This window comes from Drosophila bipectinata, chromosome 3R, assembly GCF_030179905.1.
Source record: "Drosophila bipectinata strain 14024-0381.07 chromosome 3R, DbipHiC1v2, whole genome shotgun sequence".
Taxonomy (NCBI): Eukaryota; Metazoa; Arthropoda; class Insecta; order Diptera; family Drosophilidae; genus Drosophila; species Drosophila bipectinata.
Window position 1 is genome coordinate 7,721,910 of NC_091739.1, and position 24,795 is coordinate 7,746,704.

At 45.1% G+C, this 24,795-nt stretch overlaps 3 protein-coding genes and 1 long non-coding RNA gene across 8 annotated transcripts; 2 read left to right on the forward strand and 2 right to left on the reverse strand.

The window, feature by feature from the left end:
• Window positions 1-118: 118 nt before the first annotated feature.
• Nep4 (Neprilysin 4) lies at window positions 119-7,426 on the reverse strand. 5 transcript variants are annotated; one of them, XM_070281038.1, is made up of 6 exons: window positions 7,092-7,426; window positions 6,661-7,003; window positions 2,214-3,808; window positions 1,144-2,152; window positions 680-1,084; window positions 119-340 (listed from the first exon to the last, which is right to left on the reverse strand). In XM_070281038.1, coding segments are annotated over exons 2-5 (2,931 nt in total). In that variant the 5' UTR covers window positions 6,662-7,003; window positions 7,092-7,426; the 3' UTR covers window positions 119-340; window positions 680-758. The 5 variants fall into 5 exon arrangements, with proteins under 5 accessions (XP_070137139.1, XP_070137140.1, XP_070137137.1 ...); XM_070281039.1 differs by having other exon boundaries at window positions 6,672-7,003; window positions 7,065-7,426; XM_070281036.1 differs by having other exon boundaries at window positions 7,065-7,426.
• Window positions 7,427-7,695: 269 nt separating this feature from the next.
• Window positions 7,696-8,128, forward strand: LOC138926543 (uncharacterized). Its single transcript, XR_011443096.1, has 2 exons — window positions 7,696-8,010; window positions 8,069-8,128. It is a non-coding gene; the product is annotated as an uncharacterized lncRNA (long non-coding RNA).
• Window positions 8,129-16,769: 8,641 nt separating this feature from the next.
• Cpr92F (cuticular protein 92F) lies at window positions 16,770-19,774 on the forward strand. The gene is made up of 2 exons (XM_017246826.2): window positions 16,770-16,949; window positions 18,143-19,774. The coding sequence occupies exons 1-2, from the start codon at window positions 16,938-16,940 to the stop codon at window positions 19,280-19,282; spliced, it is 1,152 nt and encodes a 383-aa protein (XP_017102315.2). The 5' UTR covers window positions 16,770-16,937; the 3' UTR covers window positions 19,283-19,774.
• Window positions 19,775-23,244: 3,470 nt separating this feature from the next.
• LOC108128599 (uncharacterized) lies at window positions 23,245-24,383 on the reverse strand. Its single transcript, XM_017246276.3, has 3 exons — window positions 24,283-24,383; window positions 23,463-24,229; window positions 23,245-23,398 (listed from the first exon to the last, which is right to left on the reverse strand). The coding sequence occupies exons 1-3, from the start codon at window positions 24,295-24,297 to the stop codon at window positions 23,386-23,388; spliced, it is 795 nt and encodes a 264-aa protein (XP_017101765.2). The 5' UTR covers window positions 24,298-24,383; the 3' UTR covers window positions 23,245-23,385.
• Window positions 24,384-24,795: the final 412 nt, after the last annotated feature.

Consider the following 24,795-nt stretch of genomic DNA (forward strand, 5'->3'; position numbering starts at 1 on the left):
TGCTCATATTTTCCCCAAAAATTCCACTCAAAAGTTTTCAAACTGAAATCTTTCAAAAGCTGCTCCAGTGTTGAGAAAATTCCTCCCTCAATAATAGTTTTTTTTTTCGAATTTTTTTCATTAGTGTCACTTTTAATTAGAATTATCACAAACATAAAATGGATTCAAAAACTAAACTATTGCAAATTACAAATATAAATAGTTAATAGCTAAAAAAATATATATAGATTTGAAAGTTAATTTTTGGCACATTATCTTTGCGGCTTATGGGTTTATTGGCCCACTTGATCCTTGGCATATCTCCGGATAGAGCCAGTCTGCTGATTCCGTCAATTGAAAACTGCAATGTTAATGGATAGACGGGATGAGATAAGTGATATGCCTATTGTATAGTATATAGTGTTGCACTCCAACCCCTTTCTGAATACCAAGAGCCACGCATCAATTGCAATTTTATTGAAAAGACAATTGACGGAGTTTCTCCTCATCCCAAGGCATCCCAAGACAACTGCTGGGCATAAATCACCATTAATTAACCGAGTGAGTGCCGCCCAATTGAAGTGCTAAATCGATGTTGGCACAACAAGAACATCTAACAGCAGTAACGAGCCACCCCCCGGCTCCAATTAGAGACTCGATGGGGGGCTGGAGGCTGGAGCACTCCCCGACAAATACTCACCAGCTGGCATGCCTTGGTCTTTGGTCTGGAACTGCATGGTGTATGTCTCATTAATAATACTCTTAGGCTTAGGCTGCAGCTACCACACGCTACACTTGTTGGCGGGATTCATGGGCGTGCCCAACGCACACCTGAACTCCCGAGCGAAGTCGTGGGAGTTCGACAAAGTTCCAATCACCCGGAAGCGGCCCGGGCTATGGATGGCCGTGTTCAGCTTGTTTCGAATCGCCTCCGGCCGCATGGCTCCGCACCACACCTGACCAAAGTTAAGGAAGAACAGCTGCGGCCCCGTCATATTCAGGCCGGGTAACATCTCGTCCTGCACCTCGTTGGGGTGATCCTTCAGCCAGCGCTTGTAGGCGTGGAAGGCTTGTCTCAGTCCCCCATTATCGGCTATGTTTTCACCTGAAATGCAGGGAGTGTTAGTGCAGGACCTCTATTCCTAATGTGAAGGCTGTTCCTACCTTGGGTACTCTCGCCATTGAGGACAATGCCCACCTCCTCGACCGTGTAGTTGCTGTACTGAGCAATGATGCACCGGGCACGTTCATCGAAGCCCCGGATTGAGGAGTCCGTCCACCACTTGTGAATGTTGCCGTTCCGATCGAATAGCCTGCCCTTGTCGTCAAACCCGTGGGTCAGCTCATGACCTATGACCACACCAATGCCGCCAAAGTTCAGCGACTTGGGAAAGTAGCGGTGGTAGAAGGGCGGCTGAAGGATACCGGCCGGGAACATGATCTGGTTCTTGTTACGGCTGTAGTAAGCATTAACGATGGCCGGAGCCGTCTGCCAGTTTGTTTTGTTGACCCGCTCGTGCAACTTGGCTTGCTCGGTGCGGGCCGTGTGGAGCAGCACGTTCAGCGTGTTCTCAAAATACTTGTCCGGGTGGATCTCGATTCCAGCATACTTGTTGTTCAGCTCAGTTGGATTGAGGATGAAGTCAGGGTAGCCGATTTTTAGGGACATGGCGTTGACCTTCTCCTCGGCCAGTTGCTTGGTGGTGAAGTCCAGCCAGTCGGTGGTCTTTAGGATGTCCCGGAAGGCCTGCTGCAGGTCGTGGGTCATCCGCAGAGTGTCCCGCTTGCTGTTGTTGTCGAAGTACCGACTTACAAACATTGAGCCCACCGCCATACCCATATTGGTGTTCACCTGGGCGATGCACACCTTCCACCGCTGCGGACTCTCCTCCCGCCCAAAGAGGGCATGATAGAAGCTCTGCTTGATGTCGTCGAACCGGTCGTCCACGTTATTGATGCGATGGCGTACAAACCGCCACATCATATAGTTGGCCACTGTCCGCGGCTCCGTCTCCTGGAGCAGGGCTACCAGCTTGGTCATGTACTCCACCGCGTAGATGACCACCTCCTCGGATCCGCTCACCTCGCGATCCTGGAGGCTCTGTAGATAGGCCCGCCACTCGATATCTGGCACTAACGATTGCAGCTGGTCGAGAGTCATCCGTTTATAAAGCTGTGGAGCGGGAGATAATTAAAGTCATCTCTAAAAAATCAAATATGTAATAAAAACCTACCTTGGTGACATTTAGACGCTGTTCCGCCGGTGCCGTAATCCCTGCCAGCTGCGTCTCAAAATACACCAGCTCGTGGGCCACCCGCTGGGCATCTGACTTGGTGGCACCCATCTTGTGCATCACGTCGCTCATGTAGCGCTGGTAGGCGAGTAGGTACTTGTTGTTGCTCGGCTGGAGGAAGTACTCCCGGGTGGGAAGACCTAGGCCCGTTTGGTCGAACTGCACGATGTTCTCCTCCGAGTTCTTGATGTCCGCCCCCACCCATTGGACGATAAGGATGTCATTGTTGTAGCGCCGCAGAGTGGCGGCCAGGACCTGCCAGTTGAAGTTGGAGTCACTCCAGTCGGGGTCGAGCACAGGCCAGCCGCCCAAGTCCTGGATGAGAGTGTGCAACGGCTCCAGACCACGTTGGGACAGGACTTTGCTGTTAACACAGGAGCGATACAGGTTCTTCGCCTTCAATTGAGCATCGTGCTCGTTGCTAGTAGCCTGTTGCTCCTCCGGCTCGGTTCGCTCCTTTTGTCGGCCATGCTGGGCCTCCTCCTCCTCCTTAGTTTTGTCGCGAGTGTCGATCAGCCGTTTCGTCTTGCCGCCATTGGAGAATCGTTTGTAGCGGACTAGAACCTGGTTGAGGAGACGCCTCCGGCTGACAATGTGCCTCCGCAAACGCTCCGCATCCAAGGCGGTTGCCTGGTCTGTTTCCACCTCGCCAGCCGCCTCTTCCTCCACCTCTCCTTGCTCGTTGAGCTTAAAAAGCGTGTTGCGGACCGGATTTTTCCGGTGCTCCGACACTGAGGCGTGCTTTGGCTCATTTTTTTCGAGGAGATTACGCAACACCAGGTCAAGGCTTTCGCGTAGCATCTCAAATGTGTCAAAGCCGGCCTTGTCCTTGGGAATCGGGTGCAGTTTCTCCCAGTTTCCGCAGGCGTACTTGTAGAAATCCACGCATGGATCTACATGGGTGTCCATGTAGCGCTGCATGGTCTTGGCCTGGGCTAAACGGATGCCCTCCCGGGTGCCCTCCTCGTTCCAGAAGCTCTGAAGGGAGGCGAGGGCCTCGTTCATCTGGACACCCTGTTCCGGGGCACTCTCGTCGGACTGGCGTTCGGCCTCGCGGCGTTCCCGCTGTTTGCTCCGCTCCAGCCAATAGAGGGCCTTGTCCTGGTAACGCTTCTTCTGGCGCTGGTAGAGGTCACCCTCCAATGGCTTGATATCTAAGTTAATGCCGTCGCCAAGACATTCGCGTGGAATTCCCTGTGGAAGGAAGGAGGTACGGGAATCCTTCATTAGGGTGCTTCGCTCCTCCAGGTCCATTGTCTCTGCCTGACCATATCTGAATGATTGACACCTTCGCGCGCGCTCTGCGGCCAGACGTTCTTGCTGAGCTTCCTTGGTGTGCGGCAGGAGGAACTCCTCCTGAAGAAGTTCGTTGTAGGTACTGCCCTCCGGCATTACAGGCTCGAAGTCGCTGGCATAGACGGGCACTGAGGAATCCTGACGATCCCGCATTCGCTGCTCGCTGAGCTGCAGCGCCGCTAGCATCCCGTCCAGGCGCATGATCAGGATGAGGACCAGGGTCAGTGGCAGCATCACCACTGGAAGCAACAAGAACAGTTTGCAACAGGTTATTCCAGGACACCACTGCACTCGACCCGTCCGCTGATTGACCCCCAAACCGAGCTTAACGCCGCGATCCTTGGCAGATGAGGACGCGAGCTTGGACGGACCAGGAGCTGCTGCGCCATGAACCGAGGGCATCGCTAGCTTCAGCTGGCTGGGACTGTAGCTGTGGCGACTCATCCCACGGGCGGCTGTAATTGAGGAGCTCGCTGGCCTTTATACTTTAATTAAACGCAATTTTTTGCGCGACGCAGTTGGCGAACCGAACGGGACGTAACCCAAAATGAGAATGGAGGGCCGGAGACCGGAGATCGGAGATCCGTGGACCGGAGAATGGACTGAGCTGGACTGGACTGGATGGCAGAGAGCAGCGGACGAGTCGCGCTCACATTGCCAACTGAAAGCAACTGAAACTTGGGATGCGCAATCACGGCGCGCGACAAACAATTGAGCGACAAATAGCCTCCAGCAACATGCGACTGTTGTGGCAACATCAGCAGGGGGTTGTTATCGCTGCCGTCTCTTATCTGATCCAAGATCCAAAAATACCATAAATACCCATCAAGTAAGATCTAACGAGGCAGGAAATACATGGCATCTTCTGCCCTGATTTGACCCATAAACCTCAATCGATGCGTTAATACGTCTTTGTGCCTCTGGTTTGGTTAATCAGCGCCAAAGGCGACACAAAGGCACATCTTTCAGATGACCCGCCAAAATTAGTGTCATTATCACTGGACTAGCAGTACCAGGGGCTCCTCTGCACTGACCTCTGTCCAAGCAGCGTCTAAATTCAATCAATTTAATTTAATTTCACAAAACAATTGCACCGCCCGATGTCGGACATCTGTCCAGAGGTTACTAGCCTATGTTTAGTCGGTGGAATCTAAGCTCAGTTTTTCACAATAATGGGAAGCCCATAAACTATAGACGGAAGGATGCTCATTACATTCCGAATTGATTTATAAACATCTTAAATTTAAGAACTTTCTTAAGAAGGTCTGAAATTGTGCGTCTCAAAGTAAGTATATATAATATATGTTGGATCGGGTGTTTTAATCGAATTGTATTTTTTTTTTACCAATACTATTTAATTGCAAATTTTGAAGGTTGAAAGCTCAATAAAAATTATATGTTTCTTGACAGATTGTTTTCCCAGAGCGGGAGCTGTGCAATTATTTTAAACCCTCCATCAAATCAAATACAAGTATTAAATGTGCCCATGAAAACTCTTGTGATTTATATCAGGTTTTATGTTTTATGTCTAGGTCTGATGTTCATAAAACCTCTCAGATTACTGGGTATTAAAAACCAAGATAAATCTGCTCCATTCGAGACAATTTGGCAATCGTCCCTTTAAGGCCTGTCAGCGACTCGCATAACTCAGCCGTTAAGCCTGGTCATTGAAGTGTAATGGATATGGCGTCATTGGGTGCCACTAACTACTCGAGTCACACGTGGTCGGGCGGGGCTTCGAGGGGCGTAATCTGGCACACTATTTAAAGGGAATTAAAGCTCTCCGAGGCGTAACTGTAGCCCAAATTGGCCCATCGAGTGTGGGCGTTCGGGGTGCGGGAATTTCGGCCCGGGTTAGTATTACAAGATTATGCGGGTAATTGGTGGCATGCGATGCCATCTAATGTGCCTGGGCTCTCCATCCGTGCACCTCGCCATGCTCCTCTAAGCGGTCTCGCTTTGCATATGGCCATTAGGGAAGTCCGAGGAGGACGCGGCAGTGGAGGAGAGGAATTCGAGTGGCTGGAGGGATGGCTTTTGTTCACGTCATGTATGAGTTTCGCATTCATGGACACTGAACACGCACAGCTACAGGTACAAACATATATCTCTCGAATATGTGGGAGATGCTCCGCCCCGGGCATGTGTTTATGTTCAAGGGCCGTCATCGGTGGAAATCGCCATTTGGCTCATATGCTAATTTTACCCCTAAACCTTTTAATTAGCGACTATGACCGAGATTATCCGGCAGGTCTGTTTATCAATCTCGCATCACAAAAGCACACAGCAATTCTGTTGCATTGCAACCCGTGTTGCATGTGCGTGTACGAGGCACTCTGCCCCTCTGCTCCACACAAGAGCAAATGTTATGCAATTTCCCAACGCTCCGATGGATTCTAATTTCAATTGGCTTTTGTGTTCACTTGATCTGCGGTTCAAGACCAAATCGTCGCCGAATGACCTACTGCCACTGCTACCGCCGGCGGCAGTGGCGGTACACAAACAGAGATTCGAGCACCGATGCCGCATCAGGTTTGCGAGAGGTAAACGAACGAATCGTGAATCAATCAATTGATGTATAATAAATAATCGAGTTCAGGCAGGCAGATACTATACAGAGGGTTTCAATTCAGCCTGAACCAGCCCAGCCTATATTCGGTTTTGATTACGTTTCGAGGGGCTCCCCACATATTGACAAAGGTTGTCGCCACCAAATTAATTAAACTCTTCATTGTCTAACTTTAGTGACTAGAACACATACTATACATTCTAATTGATTTGGCGTAGAATTTGTACTTTTGATTTATGGTCCATGGAACAGGTTTTACGAGATTAAAAAATGAATGAAATTTTTAATGAAATCTGGTATTTTAAATAATGATATATGAATGTACTTTACAATATAAGTTGAAATATCATTAGTAAAAACTATAATTATTAATATTCAGGGACTAACCTAAGACAGAAAAACTTCTCTAGTTTTGTTTTTGCAAATCATTGTGTTTCAAGGAAAGGGCAGGTATTTATGTATCCTCCCAAGGAAATACCTTTAACTCCATACCTTCCCGAAATTCAAAAAAAAAAAACTCACTGAAAACTCACACTTGAAAGTTGCAGTCCCAGCAGACTTCGACACTGTTTGAATTTTGAGGGATCCCAGGAATCTGCTTGTTGAAACTCAAACCCAAACTGAAATGGTATTTGGAGCGTTTAGTCCGCTGCGTTTAGGCGCAGGTTTAGAACTGATTTCAGAGTTGAGCTGGAGAACGATTTAGCCACGTTTACCACATCGGCTGGTTGGTGCTGGGCGGTGATGCATCTGCTTCTGGTTATCGCTCCGGGTATTCCACTGAGTTGTACGCCGAGCTCTGAGTTGTTTTTGAGGCCGAGGGATGATATACAAACTTTTCACCAGCCGCAGCTGCTGGGAGACTCTAATTGTCGATTGATCGATGGATCATTAATGGAGGTGATTCAAGCCCCATGGGCACTCACCTGTCCTGAGACAGGCTGGGAACTCACTTGTCTCACTTTTTTTATTTTTGCCGAGAGCCGATGACTTTTGTGGCAAAGCCTATGAAGCCAAAACACTTCAGTCATTGCGTGTTTCCCGCGTATAATTCACACTCATGTGGACACCATGCACTTATAATGTATGTTGTCCATGTCACAATAAAAATGCTAATTGAATTCATCGGGTATTGACAACTCCATTGGACAGTCGGCTGTTATTATTAATTTAAATCCCACTAGAGATCATAAATCATTGGAGTTGGCTTACAATCGTTGGCGTTATTTGTTGTCGATTGACGGGAACATTTCAATTACATTCTCATTGGCGGACCACACCTGCGAGTGTCCATTGTCAGAGAAGCTATCCACAAAAATGTAAATATATTTTCCTGCTTCACTGAACATTATGGCCACTTTGATTTGGCCCTTTAATTAATTAAATTTGGCTTTGGTTCGTGGCTCCCTATTTAAATTCCCTTTACGACTTCTTCAATATTCATGGCAGCTGTGTGTGGCAAATAGCCATTTTAATTACTTCACGGGTCAATCAATTTTGCCTCGCTCTCGTTTAGTGCATTTCCATTTCACTAATGCATTTCCACCAGCACTGCGGTCTCATTTATTAGTCTAATTATTTGCGAAACCGAGCCGTCAGCGTCCAAAGAGTCCCGTGTTTTGACTGAAACCGAAAGCCAGCCAATGGAGCCTGGAATTTCATAAAAAGCATAAAGGGGACTATAGCCGTGGTGGCTATAAATTTTGCACTATCGATCATTGTCAGGCTGCGAGATAATTTGCAATAAATCTGAGCGGCTTTTTAGAATTCGCAAAAGCGAAAACTGCATTAAAGCGACCAGACCACCACACAACATAAATTAGGATAATTACAATTGCACCCACAAGTGCCATTTGAGCTCAGGCTGTCGCCGTTTGTTGTCTCTTATTTGTTTATATTTTTTTTTATTTTTAAATTTATTTTTTTGCAGTTGATCGCCCCGGGAACGGTAAGAATTTTGATTGCATAAACAGCGAAAAAAAAAACAAAATACACAACGCTGCCAGCAAGGGGCGCGCGAATGGAAATGAAAATACAAAACTGCAAGAAAATCCAATATCCGAATGGCTCGTATTTGAAAATTAGCCAAAAAAGAATTACCAACCGTGCCAATTACAACAACAGCAACAGCGTCGTATAGTGTACACAATTAGGGGACTCGGGAAATGGCAGCAAATATTTGCCAACTCCTTTTGGCCAGGCCAGATCATGTTTAGCCAAAATTAGTTGGCCAAGCTTGCATTTTGTTTGCAGTAAAATTAAAAATGTGCATGCAGAAAAAATACTCTTGTAAGAAATAAAATTGAATGGAAAATAAAAAAAATTATGAGCTGATAAGTTTTTTATTTATATCCATACAAATATGTATGTGTATGATGTGTTGTATTTATTGGGTTTATTATGTGTAATATATCCTACTTTGGAATAGGATGGTAGGGTATTTAAGATATTTCGGGGCTTAAGATTTATTATAATTAATATAAAAGCTTTAATAAATTAAAAAGTCTTTAAAAACAGGAATAAGAGACAAGAAAATCTTATATTTAGAGAATATGATAAGTTTGTGGGATAGCTAATAAAATATACATCCTTAAATCAAATAAAATTGATGTCTCATTTCCACACTTTCTAAATCTAAGAAAATCTCTTGCGTTGGTAAAAAAAAAAAGAAAATAATTTAAAATTTGTATTTAATTTTTTTTAGTGTGTAATCAGGGGGCGGAGTGCGTTGGGTGAGCACTGTTCCCGCAGCCAAAACAAAATCAATTAAAACGAATCGCTGAAGCAAAGTTCCAACTCCGACTGGGGCTCATTCATCCGTGACTTTGCACTTTGCCGGCATTTGAGATTGCGGCGCCTGCACATTTCGATGTAGTTGTTGCTGCTGGTTCCAGGCCAGGCCAGGCCTAGGCCAGACTTGGCCAGGCTAGACCAGACCCGGGCAGACCACCCGCCTGCGTCTGGCGCTCCCAAGAGCCGCACAAGTGTTGCGCATGCGCGAAGGTGTTTGCTGTCTGGCATTTGATATGCTTTATATTGTTTTGCATGCCGACTTCAAGTGGCTAATGCTGTTGCTGCCTGTAGTGCTGTCTTTGGCTAAATTGCAAAAAGCCCGGCTTAGGAAATTGATATGAAAATGTGTCGGTTAACTAATTCGGAGCTTAAGAGAAATGAACCGCTAAGGACTAGTGGCCAATTAAAGTTAGTTATTGCATGGCATGAGCATTCCCAGATAGCCAAAAAATTGAGCAATCTGGGTCTAAGATTTCATTGATCTCTGCCTAGTTTTGGTTTTAGTGATTTTTGCTAGACATAAACGCACACTTATTTCTCACGCACTTGGCATTGACTTTCAATTATTGGCCTACACACGAATTCCCGTTAAGCGGGAAACTGCAAGACTGGTTTACAAGATTTTTTCATGTATTTTGGCGGTGTCCCTGAGATTGCGTATACGCAGCGGTGGCCGAACACGCATGCGCCCTGTGTGGCTCACCGGGTCGGGTAATTGTGGTTGCGGCGGTTGTTGGCTGCAATTTGCCACACACTTGTCAGTGATGTGGTTGACGTGTTGAAATACGCCCCGCCTGCACTCGAATCGGCTTAATTCCATTTGATTTGTTTCGATTGCATTGGCAATTTAATTTTTCTTTCTGACAGACTTTCACGCTCGCTGTGCCAACACTAAGTATCGTCCAGTGATTGGGCTAATCGATTGCCGCACCAGCGGATTATGCAAAGCGATTGCCGGCTAATTAGTCCGACAGACAATTAGCGGGAGACTTTGTTTTGCAATTACCAGGAATATCAAAGTTCTTCAGTCCTTTATTTTTATACCCTTGCAGAGGGTATTATAATTTTGTCCAAAAGTGTGCAACGCAGTGAAGGAGACATCTCCGACCCTATAAAGTATATATATTCTTGATCAGGATCACCTCCTGAGTTGATATGAGCATGTCCGTCTGTCCGTCTGTCCGTCTGTCCGTCTGTCCGTCTGTCCGTCTGTCTGTTTCTACGCAAACTAGTCTCTCAGTTTTAAAGCTATCGTCTTGAAACTTTGCACACACCCTTCTTTCCTTTGCACGCAGTATATAAGTCGGAACGGCCCGGATCGGCCGACTATATCCTATAGCTGCCATATAACTGATTGATCGGAAATGGTATAACTTTGGTATTTTTAGAGTTAGAGAGTTCAAATTTTAGGTGAGAGCTATTTTTGGCAAAATAATACGACATGCCAAATTTCATAAGGATCGGCCGACTATATCCTATAGCTGTCATATAACTGAACGATCGGAAATGACCCAACTTTCGTGTTTTTGAAGATAGAAAGCTGGAATTTAGTACAGACTCTATTTTTGGTCAGTTGATCCAACCTACCAAATTTCATTAGGATCGGCCGACTATATCCTATAGCTGCCATATAACTGAACGATCGGAAATGGTATTTGGTAGAAATATCAACTTTCGTATTTTTGAAGATAGAAGCTTGGGACTTTTTTTAGATTTTGTATTGTAATAAATTGGAGTATATATTCCTATTCCCATAAGGATCGGCCAACTATATCCGATGTTTGCGATATATATCCGGTTTTAACTGCAAGGGTATATAAACTTCGGCTCCGCCCGAAGTTAGCTTTCCTTTCTTGTTTTCTCTGCCATAGCCATTCTGCGGTGGCCCTTTGTAGTTTACCTTTGCACCTTGCTCGGGACATGCCTTTGCGAGTTAGCTTAATTAGTTTTCATCCTTTCAATGTCATGAACTTAGGTGTTTGGTAGCCAATTTGCTGCAGTTCATGGCAGTGTCAGAGCCGGTTGCTTTGAAACTTCCATCCCAAGCTCCCGAGACTTTTTCCCGAGACTTTTTTCAGCTCACTTTTCCGCCAAGCTAATTAGCCTTGAAACCGACCCGATCAATCAATTGAAAAGTTTCGTTCTTGTGACACCGAACCTGACCTTTGTTACTTTGTTTCGTTTTTTGTTTTTGTTGCTATTCGGTTGACATCTCATCAGAAAGCCCGAAAAAGCATTCGTTTTCGGAGATTTGAAAGTAAGACATGCGGCTGTCAGATCTGGGATTTGACAGATGGATAAAAGCCCCCCTGGAATCGGGGAATCGGGGGAATCGAATCGATGATAATGCCAGGGGTCAGCATTAGACTATCACTTTCCTACGTCCCCCACAAGTGCCCCGCCCATGAATAATGGAGAGGTGTCACTAAACATAATTTGGGTTTTGTTACGTGAGACAGTTTCCAGGGATGAGCTCGATTTGATATATTGGGTCTTAGAGCTCCTAAGCTCACTTTGATATGACCAAGGACTCGCAATAAATTACAGCTTTCCTATTCTTGGCTTTAAGTTTTTATAATCTTTCTCTTTATGACTTCTTTTTGGAGGAATAAAGAATATATGTCCAGGTAGTTGACTCCTCATCCTAAAACTTTATGGCAGTTGCCTTTAATGCCTAGTTAACAACAAACTTCCCGGCTAGCCGTTCAGGCAGTTGTTTACTTTGTTGGCCAACTTTATTTTCACCCGGCTGACATCGCACGTATCCGCCAGTTGGGTGGTCAGTTTGGACTTTTAAGGTCTCGTTTTATGCATGTGCTTTAGCCTCTACTCCAGATTGTCATGTCTGGCTCCATATTTTTCGCGTTTGGTTGGGGGTGAGCTTTAACGGCAGGGGTCCATTCGCTCGGGTGCACTTTATGGTCATGCTGGGGTCTCGATTTTGAGCGTGTGGCGGATTTCGTGGCGGATAGCGGTATTGCGGGATTGCGGCATGATGACGATGACTGTCATGCGGCGGATTTCACTTGTTAGCAAATGGAAATATCAAATCGCGGGCCTTCGTGATTGTGCGACATTTTGGGGCAGGACACGTGTGTGTTTTTGTCAGCCAGAAGAATCCGGTGGGTGGGGTTCCGCAGGCAACCTGCCACACACACAGTTGGCGGACTAACCACTCGCTGCTGCCGGCACAGATGTGTTGCAAGTGAACAAAAACTAGTTTGTGGCGTGTCAAATTGCTCATAGCTGGATGCAGCCTGAAACACTGTTATGCTGGCCAGTTTGCAACTGGGCCATTAGATCGCAAGTAACCCATAGTAGATGGAGGATGGTGGCTGGCGGATACCGCTGAGAACCCTCCCACGCCGGGTAACTGCACCCAGTTCTCGACTCCCAGCGGCATCCCAAAGCCCAATCCCCCAGTCCAAAACTGAAAAACCAATCCACATTCGCTCTGCCCGTTTCCAATCAATCATTTTCCATTCGCGCTGCGATCTGAGAAATTTGCAATTTAATTTTCTGCCGGCTACGCCCGCAACTCTGGGTTGGTTAACCCCACCAGCGTTCTGCCAATTAGCTGGCTATGTGACAAACCAGATACAGATACAGATACTTTGAGGCACACAGATACAGTACTCTACCGCCGAACATTTGCCAACTACGCCCTAATGATATGGTTTCCACCCGGGCTCCCTGGCCATAATTTTCGTTGGCCGTAATTTCACGTTAGGGTGGCCCCCGTTGATGGAATGAAATTGAATTGAATTGTTGGCCAGCCACTCCACTTGAAGACATTCAAGCCCAAATCCAGCAAGAGTGCCCCCTGATCTTGCTCGGCCGATTGATCATGGCTGGCCATTCAATCGGATTCGATTAGAGCCCGATTCGATGGTAGCTGCCTTTTGCAGTTTGCTTTACATTTTATCTATGGCAATAATTGAAGCCAATTAAATTCATAAATTTTAATGATTTATTTTAGCTCTGCACGCTTAGCGCATTGAATTAATTCTTGAATGAAAGAGAACAGGGTGCTTGTTCCTAAGAATGTTTTAGAAGTTAAACATTGGAAATTATTTTTGAATATACAATTTTTTTTTAGGCCAAAAAATATTAATATTTTAAATATGTATTTAATAAAATATATAGTTGATCCAAGTTCTAAAAGAATAGATGGACACACCTTGTAGATAGGAAGTGTTTCCCGCACCATAAACTTATTTGTCTTATGGCTAACAACTGGCAAAGCAATTAACATTTTTAATTCACCGCAAATATTTGAAGCAACAGTTTGTGTAAGAACAAAAAGTTCAGCAAAGAAAACCTTACAAAAAAAAATCAGAATCCCATTAAGAATTGCTATTGCTCTATCGCCTTCAATTAGCCATTCCCAAGAGGGCTGTTACACCCGCGAGCGCGCCGATTGCATCCGCTTGGCCAAAAGTCACTCATCGCTTCACTGCATCGCTGGTCAAAACGGAGCAGACTGCCCGAATGGCCAGCGAGTTATAGCCAAACCGACTGTCTGAAGAATTTCAATGCCAAAATTATACAATGGGCTGGGGTGATGAAAATTAGCGATAAAAAAAAGGTCTTAGGAAGGGGTCTATCTTGAGGCTTTTATACTTCTGCAAAAGAAGGTAAATCTCTTTAACATTTCAAATCTCTGATAATATTCTTTAAGTGGAACTTCCTTTTGTAATGTTGGGTTCTATTTCTTTTCGATCTTTATCCAATAATTTATAAGTACTGTAAATGTAGTGTGAAGATTCTAACCATATCCATATCGTTGCCAGTTTTCGTTGGATCCTGTAGTGGAATACCTTGGTAACTCTTTTCTTTAAAAAGCAAATTCTTTATCACCATATAAGTACTTTCAATCAAAATTAAAAAGGCTATAAAAACTGTTTTAGTTCCACTGTCCAATGGCTCAGTGATGCGTGATCAGGTTAGAAGGCATCGTCGATGGTGTTGCCATGCTAATTCCGATTGCGATTGCGATTGGCCAAACCAAGCCAGTTTTTTCCCCTCCGTTGCGTCACACCAAGAAGAATTTTATTGTCTTGCAGGCAGAATATTAAATATTAATCACCATTAATTGCCAACCCCACATCGAGACCAGGCTGCATTTGCCTGGTATCCATTTTAATTATGTTGTTTAACAGCTAGTTCAATTAATTGAACATGATTTAGAAATGTGTTCCATTGGACGTCGTCACACCTGCCCTGCGAAGGTGTAATTGCACTGCAGATGCAAATTTGCCTTTCCTGCCCTCTAACAGTAAATAACAGCAATTAAAGCACAACATTGCAAAGCCAGGCAATTTATCAAAAACTAAAAGAATCTGAATAGAGAATCTGGGCAGGCAGTCACCTCGATTTGCATACATTGTCGTATATGCAAGCGGATAAAAATCAACAAACAACCACAGAGGAGGTTCTGGCCGGCCTACGCCCACCTGAGGCATTCTCGAACAATTGTTGCCAGGTTTCAATTGTTTAGACATATCTACAAATCCCCAACTTTGAAGGGGCTCTTCAGAGGTAACGGAAAAACAGTTTTAAATAGTCGTAGCCCCAAAGACAGTTTGGCATTGGAACGTGCCACACAAACAATGAGTCAGCCCAAGTGGCAAGCACTCTTAATAATTCTTTCGGGCTTCGGAGTGAGTCATCCTGGCGTATGCGTTATATTTTATGATTATGTTATGGCGATAGTTTATGAAAGAATTAAGAACGCCATTTGAAACAACTTAACTCGTAAAACCGAGTAATAAAAACAAAAATATTGGCTCGGAGAATTTTTAATGCATATACCACGTACACTTTAAATCGATTGGCAACGCATTTAGATAAATTGATTCTGATTTCATAATAGGTGTTATTACTAGCTAATTAGTTAATACCCGTTCAGATAGAAATCAGAATTTATATGCCCGACACCCGAGCTTGTAGCGCAGCAGTAATTATAGTTCGCAAAATGGAGCTGGAGGGAGACTGGCTGAAGGTGATCGCCTCACAAATGTGTGGATTGCACTTGAGCCAGTCAGCTAGGCATTCAGCAAGCCAGTAAGCCAGAGAGCCAGAAAGCCAGCCCACAGCTGTCGACAGTGGGTCGGGCTAATAAAATGAAAACAAAAGTGGCACCGGGAATATAATTTATAATGTGGCGCATTCCACAAAAATGTCAAACACGCCCCAAAACAATCGCCCGCCCGCAACACATGCATGTACAAAAAAAATGGTGCAAAGGCTATTGTATTTAAATTCTGCATTCTTTCAATAGATCATACAAACGTTTACAGGGTAATAACTAAGAAAATTACAAAAACAACTAGAAAGAAAAGTGGGAGAAAGAAATCCGCAGTCGAAATGGTAAAGAATTCGTCACCTTAGGCCAAGGTTCGGATCCAAGGCCTACACGCAACACCAACGAAACGAACCAAATATTTTTATTTTCGCAAAAAATTCATTAATTTTTTTTTATGTTCTCACTTTTTTAAAATCTATATTATTAATATTTTTTATTATTATTTTATATACAATTATATATAAAATAAAATTGACTGTGTAGGAACTGTGAGAGGGTGAGTTCAAAGAGCCAATTTTGCATTTGGTTTATTCAAAATAAATTGGCGGCAAGCGAGGCAAATTAAGTTGCCGATACAAATGTGTGGATTGTGGCAGTGCCACATGCAACAAATGCCACACATGCAACAGCAACTCCGACTCCAACGATGGCGCTTATCGAATGCAAATAATCAAAGGCAGTCGGAGTGCACTCATTATGGAACCGTTTTGGGCGATGTATCTGTATCTGTGTGGCAAGCAGCAGCAGCAGCAGTAAACAATAAGTGTGTAAGTGCAACATCAAGATTGGCGAACAGCAAAGAAATGCTGCAGCATGTGGCAACAGGGGCAGTGGCCAAAAGTGGATAGAAACTCAATTTTTCTTTTGTCTTTTTCGATTTTTCCGCTGGCTTCTTTGGGCCGTGCTCTTGTTTTTCCTTTTTTTAATTTGCAAACTTTTCGTTTCGTTTTTCCGATGCAGTTCAATGATTAAAGAGGCATACGCCCAGAAATTGGCCAGAAAGCCAGCCATTCAGCCGCTTTTCGATATTTAGCTGCTCACTTTTGCGGCTCACATTTCGTTATGGTGGCATGTTGCAAGCTCGGCTCGCTTGGTACTCGATAGAATTTTTTAATTTGATCGCAGCAGGTCTGGGGCGGGGCACTTTTGGGCAGCTTTTCCTTTTCCTTTTTTTTAGTTTCGCTTTTTTGGAAAGGCACTGACCGATAAGATCGCCCCCTCAAAACAAGACTAATCCCAAGCCCCAAATAATGACTGCTAATTGTTCACAGCTCGGAAGCTTAAGTAAAAATCGAATTACGCGGCCAGCAATAAAAGTATCTTGAAGATCGAAAGCAAGGTCATGGTAGCTATTTTTTTTGCTTTGACAAACGCAGCGGAGGAAGTAATCGAACGCACACACCTCAAGTGAACTGGCAACATGTTGCCAATGCAACACCAGCAACAGACTGCAACAGCAACACCAACTGCGCTCTCTTTACGATTGATACACATTCCTCGGCTTCGGTTTGAATTGTGGCTTATACACTTCGGCTTTGGCTAAAACCCGCTTCGAGCCGCGATTAACGTTGTAATTCGATTACTCTTGTAGCGCATTGTTCTGCCTGTGCTCTCGTTGCTCTGGTTGTTGTTGCTGGTGGAGTTGCCAATGTTGCTGCCGTTTCTTCAGCTTCTGTCTCTGCTGCTCCAGTCTCCGGCTTCGACATCGGGGATCGGCGATCTCGGGCGGTATATATTAGGGCCACCAGCCAGCAGTCAGCACAGTTCGTTAACAGTCCTAGTCGTGGTTCTAGGAGGTTCAACCAGCGTCCAGCGACCAGTGCTAGTGTCGTGTCGTGTGTAGTTAGTTTTCCGTTTAAATCCCCAGTGTTTTCCCCAAACTCCTTTCGAAGCTCAATAGTGTGATCAACCAACAAAGATGAAGCCATTTGTAAGTATGCGCCAAAAAGGATATAAAGGATAGCAGTAAATGCAAAGGATTCATTGTGAAAGTTTTCCTAAATTATGGCATTATAGTATGTAGAATTATTATAAAATTATCATATAATAAATAGAAAGCAAACATAATTTAAAAAAGCTTATAAAAAGGCTTTATTTGGCAAATAAACTTCTTCTACAAATAGCAATAAATTCAAACAATTCAGATATTCTTACCATTTTTGTGCCATTTAAAGTTTCTTCTTTAAAATTCCAAACAATTGCCAATATCTGCCAAGATTTATGAATATGTATTATCAGAACCCAAAAACAACAATTCAAATAGGTGCTTTTATTCTTTGAACTCGTTTTAAAATGTTTCTGGCCAGATTTAAATTGGTATTAATTTGAGAATTGTTATGCCTGTTATTTTTCGTTTGCCACCTCTATTCTATTCATTCAAACTCGAAATTCATTCGAAATGCCACCTGTGGTCTTGGCCAAATGTATCCTTCATGCCATATAAGAGTCAATTACAGACTGTCCGTGTCCGTATGTCCGAATGTCAGACATTCCCAGCACGTCATGCTAAGCAAACCACCCAGAAAACCATCAGCTGCCATCAAATGCTGTGTGCGAAATCCCGTTGATAAGCCGTTGACATGTTGCATGTCCGACAGTTTATTTAACCGCTTTTCCACACCCATCCACATGCTCCCCCCCCCCTAACACATAATATCCTACATAATCGCGCCACATGCGGTAATATCTGCGAATTGGCCGAAACGAGTATCTCGGAATCGAATCAAACGGTTGCGCTTCAGAGCACTCGAAGACTCGAAGAAAAGCATTGGGAAAGTGGAAAGATGTGTCTTTCGATGTCGGGCAGTGGCAGTGGCAGCTATGGAAAGCGAGAGTAAAAATGTTGCAGCAAGCAATGGAAGAAAAGCGAAATGTCTGTAATTAGGTTACCGGAGCAGGCCAGTAAGGCTAGTGGGGCTATTGAGTGTCACTGGCGATTAAAGACGATTAAAGAGGAGCTGTCTCTACCATTACTCCTATGGTAATCACCCAGTCATGATATAATATCAAATGATTTAATGGAGCTTAACGGTTCAGTTCTCAAACATAATAATTATAACATAAATAAATCTAATATCCATTAATACAAAAATAATATATCCAATATTAAACTCTCATTTAAAGCTGATTGCCGCCGCGCTGCTCGTCTCGACAGTGTCCGCCTCCTGGCATGGAGCCGTCTCCACACAGTACCAGCACCTGGACCCCCACAGCCACACGTACTCGTACGGCTACGCCGATCCCAACTCACAGAAGCACGAGACCCGTGGTCACGATGGCACCACGCAGGGCTCCTACTCCTACGTGGACGGGCATGGTCATATCCAGTCCGTGTCGTACACCGCCGATCCCCATCACGGCTTCAACGCCGTAGGCACCAACCTTCCCAAGGCTCCTCAGGTGCATGCCCCCCTCTATGCCACCGCCCACGCCGCCTATGTGCCTTACGCTCATGCCCATGCCCACGGACCCATCCACATCCCGGTGCTGACCCACGGAGGAGTGCCCGTTGATACTCCCGAGGTGCAGCACGCCAAGGCCGCCCACGCCGCTGCTCATGCCGCTGCCGCCCACAACGCCGGCCACCATCTGTACAAGCGATCGATCTACGGTGGCGGCTGGGCCTACGGACAGGCTGCCCATGTCCCGCTCACCCACGGAGGAGTGCCAGTAGATACCCCCGATGTGCAAGCCGCCAAGGCCGAGCACTACGCTGCCCATGCCAAGGCCCTGGGTCAGGTGGCCCATGCCCATGGAGCCCCGGTTGAGACCCCTGAAGTTCAGCACGCCAAAGCCGCCCACTTCGCCGCTCATGCTGCTGCCCGCTCCGGCCACGCCATCGCACCGATCTCGCACGGCGGCTACCACGTCCCGGTGATTCACAACGGAGTGCCCGTTGATACCCCCGAGGTGCAGCACGCTAAGGCCGCCCACTACGCCGCCCTGTCGCAGGCTTCCGCGCATGGTGGTGCCTCCCATGGATCCTGGGACGATGGTCACTACGACGGTCGCTGGGAGGGCGGTCACGCCAGCAGTCATGCCAGCAGCTACGCCAGCGGTTACTCGCACAAGGGCCCCATCCACATTCCGGTGATCCACAACGGAGTGCCCGTTGAGCCCGCCGAGGTGCAGCACGCCCGTGCCGCGCATCTGAACGCCCTGGCCGCCGCCAGCCACGGCGGAGCCGGACACGGTGGATACTACGGTGCCGGTGCCGGACACGAGGACGATGGCCAGTACCACGCGCACTACGACCACTACTAAGATGGGATCCATCTCTGCCTAATCGACTACGGAAGCCAACTATGCGTATACGTGATGTGCGTTGCGTATACGCCATGTGACTATATTGCAGCATATCTATCCACTCTTTTGCCTTCTATCTTTTGACTTCTATCTCTTGATAATCTGTCTATCTTTGAACTACACACACTATCCATACACACTTACGGAAAACTGAAACTACACACGGGAGATTGAAGCCGCCGAATGACGGCTTCCTTGCCCGCTGATTTTCACTCGAACTGGATCTCAGGTCCAGTAACAGCACACATAATCATAACCTCTATACGAATCTTTCCTTTTATTATTCTTCTCTATATTCTGCTATTCTTCTATGACTTTTATTGAGGAACGCTGTACGAGTATGTTGTAAATAAATGTTGTAATCTTTTTGTATCTGACTAGATATGAATCTTTATTTTATACGAAACTGCAAACAGACAAATAAACTGCAAAAATGTATTTGATCACAAACATGAGTTTTTTATTCATTAACTTTAAATAAATGACAAATATTTCAGAAATCACCAAAAAAATCAACACAATAGATATAAAATGAACAATTTTCTGACCATCTTTCCTTTAGTATAAAGTCCTTTATGATCCTTTAACGAAGAAGAAATACTTAGGTCTGTTTTAGCAAGCAATTATCATATGAAAAGAAAATGAATTCAAAACCAATAAAGTAATATGCCCAATTACGTTTATTTTTAACCCGTATATTTGACAAATTCTACAAAAATCTTTTTATTTTCTGTTTATTGTTTTGTCATATTAATTGGAGTTCTTCCTGGAAGAGAGCTTGTATCTGGCAATTTCCACTTAACTTTCCTGCCCTTTTTGTCCACAATCTCTTGCCCATGTAGGATTCTTTTTTCTGGGCCAGACCACCCATACAACCACGCCGTGACCCAACCACCCAGTCACCCAACTTTGACTGCATTGACAGTGGGGAAGCGTTTGAAAGGAACATAAATATTTGCAATGCAACGATTGAAATTTGCATACACACACATTCTGGCAGCGGATGAATGTTTGTGTGTATTGTGGGCGAATGCCGACAGCGAGGGCGTTGTGAGCTGGGTTGTGGCCGGAGCAGAGGGTAGCTGCTGCATGTGGCATGACACAGACAGTGAACAAACAATCAATCAATGCGGTATGAGTCTTGTATTTTTTGTCCTGTCCCTCAGTGCCTCAGCCGCTTGCTAAATTGAGTGTCTTATGCGGAGAATGTGTCACCCAGTTCTCCAGTTTTTAGCTTCCAGCTCCCAGTTCCCAACTCCCCCCTCTGGGTGCCTTGAACTATTGGCAGAAAGATGAAGTTGAGCAAACAATTTGTGAAAATAGATTCCCGGGCATTTGTCGAGGCTGGAAAGCCGACTTGAAATTGAATATCGCAAGTACCCCTATGTAGGTCCACATAACTTTCCCAAAAAGCCTGACGGAGAGCCATAAATTCAAGTACAACCTTTTGGCCCAATCTGTAACCTTGCTGCTGTTTTATAAGGCAGCCCGAAAGCCTGGCGCAGAGGCCAACTAATTAAAAATGAACAACCCGCCGTTCGCACGCAAAGGTCACACTCGCTTTCCCCCACCGAGGAAAATGTGGGCAGCGATTTTCAATTTTCCACGCATAAACCAGAGCAGGCGGGCTCGGGCGGGGAACCTAAGCTATGTAGGGAGCCCCTCGTCCAATATGGGATTGTCCATCTCTGTATCGTAAATTTCGGGATGCCAAGGGAGGGGTCGCCATTTAATTAAGCATGCATTGGCATTCGGATTTACGACCAATTGTCGGCTAACGGTCTAAAGTAAGTGAAATCAGTTTCAAAAATACACTTGTCTGCACATAGAAAAAAGATTTTGGTTTAATTTAAATTAAATATAATATTCTGATGAAGAATTATTTCTTTAAAAAGACACTACTTTGATATTGAAAATCATTCGTTTTAAGGAGTAAAAAATACTAGGTTGAGGAGGGTCTAATGAAAATTAAAGTTCATATAAAACTCCCCAGTTCACATTAGTTTCTTTATTTAGTAGCTTTCACTACCCACTCTTAATTTACAATTTTTTTGTTTTAAATTTGTTATCTTTGAGAGGTTTTAATTAAATTATTTTCGTGTGCCTGAATAAATAAATTATTTATATAAAAGATTAACAGCTCTCGAGTTGTTTTTAAAATTTTATTGATCATTAAGAGTAACTTTTGACATACTACTATTAAGTATCTATCAAGTAAAGTTTAAACCTTATTTTGAGGTCTAAGAAACAAAAAATAAATCGTATTAAATACCAATTGTTGTAATTTTTTGCCGGTTTCTAGCAACGACCTTCAGGGCAGGTGGGGCAGGGTAAGTGGCGAACTCGGCACTTGGGTTACTGACCCAACCGTTAATTTAATTACTCGCCAGCGCATTAAAGCTGAAATTGTCCGAATCAATAGCAGTGGCGATTGTCCGTCCACAGTTCAGAATATTTGGCACCCAGAAAACGGTAGCAACACGAACGATCGAACCTGAACGACCGCCGACCGCCCAGCTAGCCGCAAGTGTTGGGGCGTGGTCGGTTGCAGTCAAAAGTGAATGTGCAACAACGGCATTGCTCTCGTGTTGTTTCTGGCTCAACTAATTTTGGCCAAACAATATTATTGCAATTGAAGGCATTAATTTGCAGCCTGTCCGGCTCACCTCTCTCATTTCTGAAATTTTATTGGGAGAATGAAGAATTCCATTTGCATTTGCCAAGATTGCGTTTGCCAGGCAATTGGGGGAAACCGAGCCTGTGGCCAGTTTGTGTGGCATTTGGCCCAGAGCCCTCCGCCCAGATTTGTTAGAGCCGTTAAGAAAACAAAGCAGCAAGCCAGTCTATTACTTGGCTCTCGACACTGCTGTTGTCTTTATTTTTGGCTTCGGATTTCGTTGTGGGCGTTTTTGAGGTGCATTTTGCATATTTCTGGTCAAATAATGGCTTTTATGTTTTGCATCAATTTAATTTATGGTTGAGGCGTTAATTTATGGCCTAATTGATCTGATTTGAATACATGTTGCAATATCAGGAGTGTTGAAATATATTGGTAATTGCTATTAACTATAGCTATAGTTTATGGAGGTTTTTTTTGTCTTTGCGGGAAAACTGCTCTTAGAAACTTTGTCGCCGCTGCGTGTTCATCCTCCACGAGTCCTCAATTTGAAACACATTTTGTTTTTACTTTTCTCCGAGAAAATTTTTGCAACACATACGGCAAAGGAGAAATCATTGTTGCAAAGTGGAGATAGTGCAGCTTGGAAAATTCGATTTCCAGCTTATCGCGCCATTTTCCGCAACAAAGTAAGCGACATGAAAAGGAAAATAGGGAATAATAAGAGAAAACCTCTCAACCTGAAAGGAAAACCCTCAAACTAAAGTGTAGATAAGGGAGTTTTTAGAATTGCAATTAATGGTCAGATTGTAAAGGGTAAAGGTTAGGCCTGCCCTGACCTTTGTGGCTCGTCCTACGCGAATATGAAAGTCACTTCCAGCCCACACACTTTATGCAAGGTAAATACGCACACAAATTTTGGGTTTTTCCATATTGGCTGGCGGGTATTTATTTGTGTATTAGCCCTGGAACTGATTGGCATACAATTAGCATTTTGCCCTGAAAACTCGACTAGTAAAGAGCATATGTAAATGGCAGTGCCTACTTTCAGGCATAATTTATGCACCGATTCCGACCTGACATTTGAAAGCTGCTGTCAAGCTTTTTGGAAACATTCGAATACACGGCCCCAGGCCAATCCTGCTTTAATATACATTCAGTTTAAATTTAGAAATCCCCTCCACTCTCAGTGGCGAAAGGTAAATCCAATCCGATTTTCATTAAACAAGCATATTTAATGATGAAGGGTCGAGTGACCTTCGGCCTTCTGCTGGAAATGTGTGAAGTGATTAAAGATTCAAACTTTTTGCTTTGTAATCGAACTTTAATATTCGTTTGCCTTAGCTTAGGTTTAATGTGGGCTCCAAAAATATTGACTAGCTGCAGACTACGTAGAACTAGTGGGACTTCCGAAAGGGATTAAGGCACTTCATGGCTGGGGCTTCTAGGCCACGTGACTGGAAAGGAAGCGGGCATCAATGAGGAGTAGAAATCATAAGTATAAATGGATTAATTACTCACATTAAATTGTTCTCCCAAACAGGAGCAGGTACTAATACCGCCTGGACGGGAATCACGGCAGGTGGCGACGCTGGCTGGGGGGCAGCTCCTCCAGCACCTCCTCCTCCGCCGGCGCCGTTGCGTGCTCCCTTGCCCCCCTTGCCACCCTTTCCCCCTTTGGAGCCGTCCGGGCCGTCAGGTCCATCAGCACCGTCGGCACCATCTTCTCCGTCGGGCTGTGCACCCGCCGTACTTGGGGCTCCTGGCTGTCCATTTTCACCGCTTTGTCCAGAGGTGAGTGTACCGCCGCCACCTCCGCCTCCGCCACCGCCACCACCACCGGCACTACCACCGCCTCCTGCTCCACCGGCACCTCCAGCTCCGCCAAGGATTCCGCCAGCTTGTCCGGCCTTTCCGGCCTCACCCGCTCCGCCTGCCTCTGCGGAAGCTGAAGGTGCATCTTGCGGAAGAGCACTGCCCGCGCTGGAGGTAATCAGGGCGGGGCCAGGTTCAGAGTCGACGGAGCCGACGCTTCCAGAGCCAGACTGACTGACTTCCGGGTCCACGTACTCGCCCTCCAAGCCTGGCTGAGGTTTCCATAGACCGTCCTCTGCACTCGAGGGTGGCTTGTACAAGCCATCATCCTCCGGGGGAGGAGGTGGTGTCTGGACCAGTAGAAGCACTGGTGCTGGCTGGGGGATCAAGTAGGTACCGACAGTCGGCAAGGGCACCACGTGGGCAGCTCCCTCCTCGAAGTAATTTAAGGCCAAAAGGCCTAGTAAGAGTAACTAAAAACAAGGTGTTTCCTGAGTAATCCTAAGTCATCATCTCCAGAACTCACCAACGCCGTACGCATATTTTGGGTAGTCCTTGGTCCAATACAATCCCTTCGAGACCGTGCTCGACTGATGCCACAATGGGACTGACTCGGTTGGCAATGCCCTAGGCCGGCTTTTATACGCCGGCTAGACGAGATCTCTGATTAATAACCAGCATCGGCATGTTCTATACTTGGAAGCTGCTGCCACTTTGCATGGCAGTTGCATAAATCAAGAGCTACCAACGCTAATTGCACCAACAACAATTACGCGATACAATGATCTGGTTAATGTGTGTAATGTTCACAATAAGTCTCAGTCAAGTTCACGTTAAAACGTAGTTGGTATTACACCTGAACTTGGACTCTTTGATTGACGTTAGTCCAGAGGCTGCCCTGCAAGAGTCCAAATACGGAGTTGGTCAGAAACTCTGTTTTAATTGAAGACTTCTAATATATTCTATATATATATATAATATATTCTAATATATTTCCTTTTTAAGCTAAAGATAGTTTTTAAGGTGAGATAGGTTTTTA